Genomic DNA, 8,026 nt, shown 5'->3' with positions numbered 1-8,026 from the left:
TTTATTTTGAGAGAGAGAAGGCATGCAAGCAGTGGAGGGGCAGAGAGAGAGAGAGAGAAGGAGAGAGAGAGAATCCCAAGCAGGCTCCACCCCATCAGCACAGAGTTCATCTGGGGAATTGAACTCAGGAACCTGTGAGATGGTGACCCGAGCCGAAATGAAGGGTCAGTTGCTTCACACGCTGAGCCACCCAGGCGCCCCTGGGATTTTTAGACGTTTTAATTTACTGAATCATGCTTTCTGTTTCAACATTAATTTGAAAAGAAACTTAAAAAAAAAAAAGAAGTTCTAAGTACCAAAATGGGTTATTTTGTCTTTTCTGTCTTTTTGGTTTTCTTTCCATTTTTGTTTCACGGGGGGAGAAAAGTCCATCATTGATCACTGCTATCACACGGTATCCTTTAGTCCAGCAGAAAAGCCAGCCTGGCTGGCGGAATTTCCTTGTTCCTAACACAGGCGCTGCCACTGGCCACACGGGTGACGTGGAATATGCCCGCTGGGCCTCCGGGACACCCGGCCCTGGGGCAGAATGGGGTTGGCGCTCAGTGGGCAGGTTTCGGCGGTCTGCCTCAGAGCCAGATAGAGCCAGAGTGCTGAAACCACACTCAGGTGACCAGCTGCAGCCTCACGTCTGCCTTGGCAATGGCCATCTGCACCGTGCGCCCACAGACACGCACGGTCCACGTCTCCCAGAACCCTCCCGCCGGGAGACTTTAACCACCCGCTTCTCTGCACCGCCGCACTCCATCAGTCCTGCTCCTGGGGTGTGGGAGTATGCTGCAGGTGCCTGTGTTCTTGCCCTTACTTTAACCTTCACATCGGGCTTTCCTGCTGTGGGCCCTGCAGGTGGCCCGCCCCCTCTGTGTCCCAGTAAACAGTGGTCCAGTGAGGGAGGGTCATAGATCTGAAAGACCTCAGATTCCATAAAGCATTCAGTGTGGGCCTGCCAGGCAGCGTTTAATATATGGGGCTCTTGGAGTCCCAGCGGCCCCAGATGTCGGGGTTCCTTTTTTCTGGTGAGCCTGAGGGTGGGCAGAAGCCGTAGGGGACCCATTCGCTTGCGTGTACAAGTGAGCACTACGTTGTGCCTTCATCCTGAGCGAGTTACTTTTACAGAACTTGCTTCTCGTTTGGAGCACAGTACTTTGTAGTGCCACAGAAAACGTGTGCCTCTGTATCTCTTGCATCCGGGGTGCTTTAGACCCTCAAATGCTGTCTGACCCTGTAGCTTTGTGGGCCTGAGGAATGATGGTTTCGAAGGCTTAGGATGTTGGTTTCGAACATGTAGATAGCTCCACTTCCACTAGCCATTGTGTTGTGTTTTGTACACACAGAGTGTGGGTCACAGACTGCTGGCCTGAAACCGAATTGCATTCTAACAGACTGGCATGTGTCTGTGTACACGTGTCTGCACAACGTTTTAGCTTTACGTTTAGCGTTTTAGTGTTTTTTTTCCTTAAATGTTTATTTTTGAGTGAGGGAGAGGGCGCACACACGTGACTGCCGAAGAGGCAGCGAGAGACGAAGACAGAGGAGCCAAAGCAGGCTCCACGCTGTCAGCACAGAGCCCGACACGGTGCCCGAACTCACAAACCGTGCCATCACGACCTGAGCCAAAGTCGGGCGCTTAACCGACTGAGCCACCCAGGCGCCCCTAGAGTCTTGGTGTTTTTACATTTGTCATATTTCCGACTTCCCTTGAGAGATGAGGAGATGTGACAGAGCTGCCCTGTATTCCTCCAAGGCTGGGTGATGGCAGCCTGTGTGCCCGACCCTCCATATTCCCTTCTCTCTCTGCCAGTGGGGCCCCAGCCGGTGCCATTTGTCGTTACACACCCACCCTGCTGCGCTCGGTTATCGTGCTCCCTGCCTGGGCCATGTAGGCACTTTAGCTGGGCATCTAGCAGGCACTCAAATTTGTTGAGTGAGTTTGTTACTTCCTGTGGCCTTCAAAGCAGCCTTCAGCTCACAGAGGAGAACTTTGGGACTAAAATAGTTTACGTATTTTATGCAGGATGACTCAGCCCCTAAAAGGCCAAGCAGGTACCCAGATCTACGTTGACTCTCAGGCTAGTATTTCCACTAAATCTGGTGATGGTCCAGACTTTCTAAGTAGGGCAAGATCTTGCTTGCTCATTAAGGTGATTGGCTGTGAACAAATGCCATCGTTAGAAAGTGAGCCAAGCGATGTGCTTACTAAGTGATCCTCAGGACACAGTGGCATTAACTATTTGTGTGATACATACGTGTCTCCATATAAAACTGCTGCCTGACATCAGTAGGTATTTCTTTTCCCAAATAAACTGATAATCTGTTTTAGTCAGCTTGGGCCGCCATAACAAAATACCATGGACCCGGTGGCCCGCACAGAAATTGATTTCTCACAGTTCTGAAGGCCGGTAGTTGGAGATCAGGGTGCTGGCGTGGTCTGGTTCTGGTGAGGGGCCTCTTCCGGGTGTGCAGACTGCTCCCGCCCTGTGTGCTCACCTGACCTCTTCGTACACGAGTGGAGAGTGGAGCCAGCTCGTGGATGTCTTTTCTTATGAAGACACCAATGCTGTTGTGCCAGGGCCCTACTCTTAGGACTTCATTTAACCTTAATAGGTTCTGTCTCTAAATGCAGACATACTGAGGGTCGGGCTTCAGCATACGGTGGGGGGGGGGGTGGGTGGGGGGGGGGTGGGACACAGACATTCGGTCCATAGCGTGAGGTTTCCCTTTTCCACCATAAAGGGAAAAGTTCTCAGTGAGGTTCCCTGTCCTGTAACACTGTTCAGGAGTAGTGTGCAGAATGGAGGACTGTACATTGTTCTTTGTGTCCCTACTTCCTTCCTCTGTCTTTTCTCTGTTATTTTGATTTTCATTGCTTGAGACCCAGTCCAAAATCATGTTGCTCCCCTGTCTGGGCCCGCTGGAGTAAGGATACATCTCCCCTCCTCCCCAACCCTCACAGGTTGGCCTTGGTTCCAGGGCACAGCATACTAAAAATTTTTTCCCCATGTTTTTATTTGCAAAATGTTCAATCTAAAAAATGGTAGGGCCAGTAGTAACCTCTGTATTTACCAGGTAACGTTGGTTTTCTCTCTCTCCGTGTGCGTACACACACCCCCGCAGAAATGCACTCTTTTTTTCCTGAGCCATTTGAAAGTATCTTACACGTGTGATAGTTTGCCGCTGAGATACTTCAGTGGGTATCTCTCAATAGCAAGGGTATTTTGTCGTGCAACTGCCTGCTATTTTCCCATTCAAGAAATTTCAACATTGCTACAATGATCATGTTTGACGGACAGACAGTCCACATTCAAATTTCCCTGTTTCTGTTTGTTTTCAATCTGTTCTGTTTCTTAAGCCTTGCTTATTGCTGCTTTCTGAGTTCATGTCTGTGTTTGGCCAGCCACTCACCTGCTCTTCCTGAAGCACGTGCCCTGCATCTCTGCTCTCATACCTTTGCACACAGGCTGTACCTTGTTTGGAACCTGTCTCATTCCGTCTTTACCTGGTAAAACGCTGGTCCCCAAGCACATTTTAAGTGGTTCCTTCCTCTTCCAGGAAATGTTTCTTGGTATCTTCTGTGTGCTTGCTCCCTTCCCTAAACTGTGGGAGCTCTTTGTACTCTTCTATAATGTTCACAGTATCGTGCTCCGTATTATATATAGAATTTATGGGCTCCCCCCAACCCCCCAACCCCTGTCTCCTTTCAGGACTGTTAGCTTCTTGAATACAGGGCTCTGTGTAGACTTTACTACCCATTTTTGTTGCTCACTAAGTATTTATTTTATTGAGTTAAATCTAGAATGCTTTTTACATGGTATTTTGTTTTTTGTATAATTCACTTATTTGTAGTGTTTTCTGTTTGGGGAGGATGGTCTGAAAATTCTGGTTTCCTGACATCATCTGAAAGAATTGAAAGAACTAAGGGATGTGGACTTTACATGTCTACCGGGATGGGACCTGAATTTACTCACTGGCATTGTACAGCGACGTCAGCCTGTCAAACATGGCTCTGTCTAGTCAAATGTCTATAAGGGATTGTATCACAGTCACCTTGATAGATCGGTGATACACTCGGGGTGGTGTATAGTCTGTTGTGTCCCAGCAGCGAGTGCTGTGGATTGACACAGAGCAGCTGTAAGATCTCTTCTTTTACATCTAGGTTCGAGATGCAGCAATAAACAGCTTAGTGGAAATTTACAGACATGTAGGAGAACGTGTGAGGGCAGATCTCAGTAAAAAAGGATTACCACAGTCCCGGTGAGTTCAGACTTTTTTCCTTTCTTCTGCTCGTCTTCCCCTATTCTTTTTTTCAGTTAACATCTTGGTTTGCACTACTTAATTTGTTGTAATTTTATGCAAAGAATATATGGTTGGAGGATTGGTGGTTGGGGATCTTGTCCAGATCCTGTGTCCTGGCCCCTCCCATTCTACTTCTTCAAAAGGAGGATTATCACCCAGACACCTAGCCATGCTTCATGCTGTGTGTTGATTTTAGAAGTATATTTAAAATTGAGTGGTGTTGAAAAATTCACCATTCTTGTGGTTCCTGTAGTTCTATATCTTGTATGCACAAAGCACCTCATGTACTAGGTGCTTAAAATATATTTGTTTGAATTAATGAAGCCTTTGCAGAATGAGTCCGGATAGAAATAGAGAAGTAATTCTTTGAAATGGTAGTATTCTGTCAATCTCAGTACATCGAGACCAATGCCAGGAGCTCAGCGTCTCATCAGGTCCAAGACAGCCTGAGTCCATAGATGTCTCTGTTGTAGTCAAAATTGTAAAAAATAATGAACACCTGGATATCCATAATTTTAAGTGTGATGGACAAACCTTCAACCTTTTGGTGCCCCGTTACTTTAAGTGAGAGAGTAATGCGTGAGTCCTGGGAAGCTGGACGTGGCCTCGACTTATGGAGTAGCTTATCCGAGCCGGTCACTGCGTCCCTGGAGATGACGGAAACGTGAAAGCCCAGAAACGTGAAGTGACTTGGGAGAGTACACAGAAGCCCTGTCTCCTGACCCCCCTTTTAATTTTCTGTGCCCTGTTTCACAAGAGGTTAGAGAGTCTTGGGAGTCCAAATATGGAATGGGACTTTGAAATATACAGGAGTCCTTTGTCTTGATGTCCCTTGATTGGATGTGATGGAAGTGGACCTTTTACCCTAAAGTAGGAGTTCCAGGAGCAGTCAAGTGGGGCTCTACTGTGTTGTCGTGAGTCCTGTCTGACCCCAGGTTGCTCACCATGGCACCTGAGCTGCGTGCAAGATAATTAGGTGGGGATAAAACTATTTTCATGTTTTTGTATAACATGTCAGCTGTGAGAATAGACTTTTTTGTTACTGTGTTTTATGAGCCTCAGCTTTCTGGTCTTTGCGTATATGGGAGAACACTTAGGAGAAAGACGAACCCGAAGATTAAAGCACTGCACAGTGTCCCAGGGAAAATTGGAGGGCCCGGGTGAGCAGGGAGAGCAGGGCTGGAGGGAGAGGGCTTCTTACTGAAGCCCTGACGTCAGCATCACCGTTGGGAGACAGGCTATGAGCACTGAAGCCCTTCCCTGCTCTCCAGGGATGGCTTCACCAGGCTATGTAGCTTGCGGTGGCCCCAGGCCACGAGCACGCCATCTCACCTGGTGGGACTTCCTGCATCCTGTCTGAAGGCTGCTCCTGGGTCCAGGAGGTGACAAGGGAACACGGAGCTCTCGAGAGGCGAAGGTGCAGGGGAGACTACTGTCCTTGGGGAGGCCTTCTCGCAAGGCTGGCTTTGGGCTGGCAGCTGGAAGCTACGATCTGGGGGGCTTCCCACCATTCCCAAAGAGTGGGCAAGAGTGGGTCACTGTGCCCCAGCAGTGGGTGTTATGCTGAGTACCTGCTTTCCTTCTGGGTGTCCGGCATTTTGGTAAGTGCTACACAGGGGGTGTCTGCGTGACCAGCCCGGCAGAGAGCGGGGAGACAGCACGGCACACACGTTGTCACAGCTCGCTACTGGGGCATTCAGCACATCTCCTGTGACTCCACTCCACTGGGAGGGGCTCTAGGAAGCTTGTGCCTGGTTTCCTCCAGACCTCACCCCGCGTACCTTCTCCCGTTGCTGGTTTCTCAGAGTCCTTAAGTATGGTAGTGATTGCTCTGAGTGTGACTGTGTGCCGAGTCCTGAGTCCTTCCAGTCCATCGTTAAACCTGGGGCTGGTCTTGGCGACCCCAACACAGAGAGCGATTTAGGTAGGGTTCTAGGGGCATTTAATGCCAGCCAGAGCTGGGGCTAGAACCTTTTTGTCCAGACTCCCAGTACTGTTTTTTTCCCACTACCACCCTCCTTTTTTTTTTTTTTTTTTTTTTTAATATTGAAAAGCTCTTCTACAGAAGAGCTTGGGCCTCCGAATGAGAATGAGGTTTGCCGATATTTCATGTGACCTAAATTACTTCCTACAAATTGTAGACCACACGGAGAGGGCAGTCCTAGGGAAACGGGCCCATATCCTTCATGGCTGTCGTCGTAAAACTGGTGGACACAGTGCCTGGAGAGGGAGGCTGTTGGTGCTTCAACGGCATCATTCCGGTGAAAGAAGCCAAAACTTCATGTTTCTTTGTATTGATTACAAGACCCTTCACTAGCACTGTGACAGTCTGAGGCCCCGGGTGCCACCTTTATTTCGATTTTGCCGGTGATACGTACAAATGGAATGAAATTCTGCTCTTTTAAAGAATCCTCCGGTTGTTCAGAAAATTCATTGTCTGCTATATGTGGCTCCAAGTGGCTGACGGGAGTACTTGAACGTTCTAGACTTCTGGTACATCGTTTACATACACCTGTTTTGCTGTTATGTGAGCATCGTTGATTTTCAGCCTAGCAAGACACCACAAGACTAATAAAATACTGTGGGATGTGCGCAGTGCTTTCTGACACTTGGATTTAATCCTGAAATAGAAATGCTGTACTCTTAAGAGTTTGTCCATTGAGTACGTGTTGTATTTGAGAAGATTAATTCGATCTCTAAGAAATACATGATGAAACAGATGCCTTCACATCAGCTGAGTGACTTAAATGATAAGAGCCATAATGTGCTTTGAGGTGCGGTTTCTTTTTCCATTTCACAGCTGGGCAGATGCTTGGCCTTTCGTCAGCTTCACGTTGGGGGGACTGGACCTTCGCTTTTGGGTCACGTATTCAGTTATGATTTGGGTCTCGTTATCTGTCTGGTGGCTAAAATCACATGCAACCAGATGACGTGGAGATAGTCAACAACATCTTCTGCACATCAGAAGGTCTCCGCATAGTTGAGTTTGGTCAGTATAGCATTTTACAGTCTTACACACACTGTCTTCGCAGTTCGTGCACATGGTGTGGTCAGAAAGTAACGTGATGAATTTCTGCCTGACTTTGTAAGATGCCATGGTGTCGTGCGGTATTTGTGAGACATGTGTGGCACACCTGTAGTTCCTTGTGGCTTCTTTCCTAGACACAGGCTTTTAGCCCACTTTGACATTCACTGTCACCCCATGGCACATTCCAGAAAATATCTTTATCCACCATGACAGATTTTAGTTCACGAAGTTTATGGTGTTAAATTGCTTCTGAGACCGTCATTTGGGAACCAGACTCCTCAAACAGTAGCTGCTTTAAACCTGAAGGTCCTTTAATTCGTAGATGGAGCTGTGGCCTGGTCCTCTGCTGCATTTGTTAGCACTGGCCTCGCACACCTATAGTTTTGCATGGCTCTGTCAGTGTATTTGTTTTGCTACCTCAACTTAAAAATTTTATGAACATCCACTAGTCATTACTAACAGTTGTGTTGCTAAGGGAAGAATTGAAACTTACTTTTAAGTTGCTTGTGTAAGCTTTAGTGGTATAGAGAGGGCCCAAGGCAAAAGCAGAGGAGAAATGTGTTCTGTGATGTTCCTTCATTTTTAACTTTTATCTTATATGCGAGGCATTTACACAGAGTTGACTCAATTTATAAGATACACAGAAGAAAGGCAGTCCCTTACCCTTCTGCCATCTCCCCCCAGAGGCAAACAGTGGGTGCTGAC

At 47.7% G+C, this 8,026-nt stretch overlaps 1 protein-coding gene across 28 annotated transcripts in view; it reads left to right on the top strand.

The window, feature by feature from the left end:
* CLASP1 (cytoplasmic linker associated protein 1) overlaps positions 1–8,026 on the top strand; it is a 270,587-nt gene that overhangs the window by 99,402 nt on the left and 163,159 nt on the right. For all 28 annotated transcript variants that reach the window (XM_058715571.1, XM_058715563.1, XM_058715570.1 and 25 more), the window contains exon 7: positions 4,154–4,251. In XM_058715571.1, the coding sequence (XP_058571554.1) occupies positions 4,154–4,251 (98 nt within the window). The remainder of the gene's footprint in view (positions 1–4,153; positions 4,252–8,026) is intronic.

The sequence above is a fragment of the Neofelis nebulosa genome, chromosome 2 (assembly GCF_028018385.1).
Source record: "Neofelis nebulosa isolate mNeoNeb1 chromosome 2, mNeoNeb1.pri, whole genome shotgun sequence".
In the NCBI taxonomy this organism is placed as follows: Eukaryota; Metazoa; Chordata; class Mammalia; order Carnivora; family Felidae; genus Neofelis; species Neofelis nebulosa.
The sequence above is the reverse complement of the archived record's forward strand: the minus strand, read 5'-3'. Positions and strand labels throughout refer to the sequence as shown.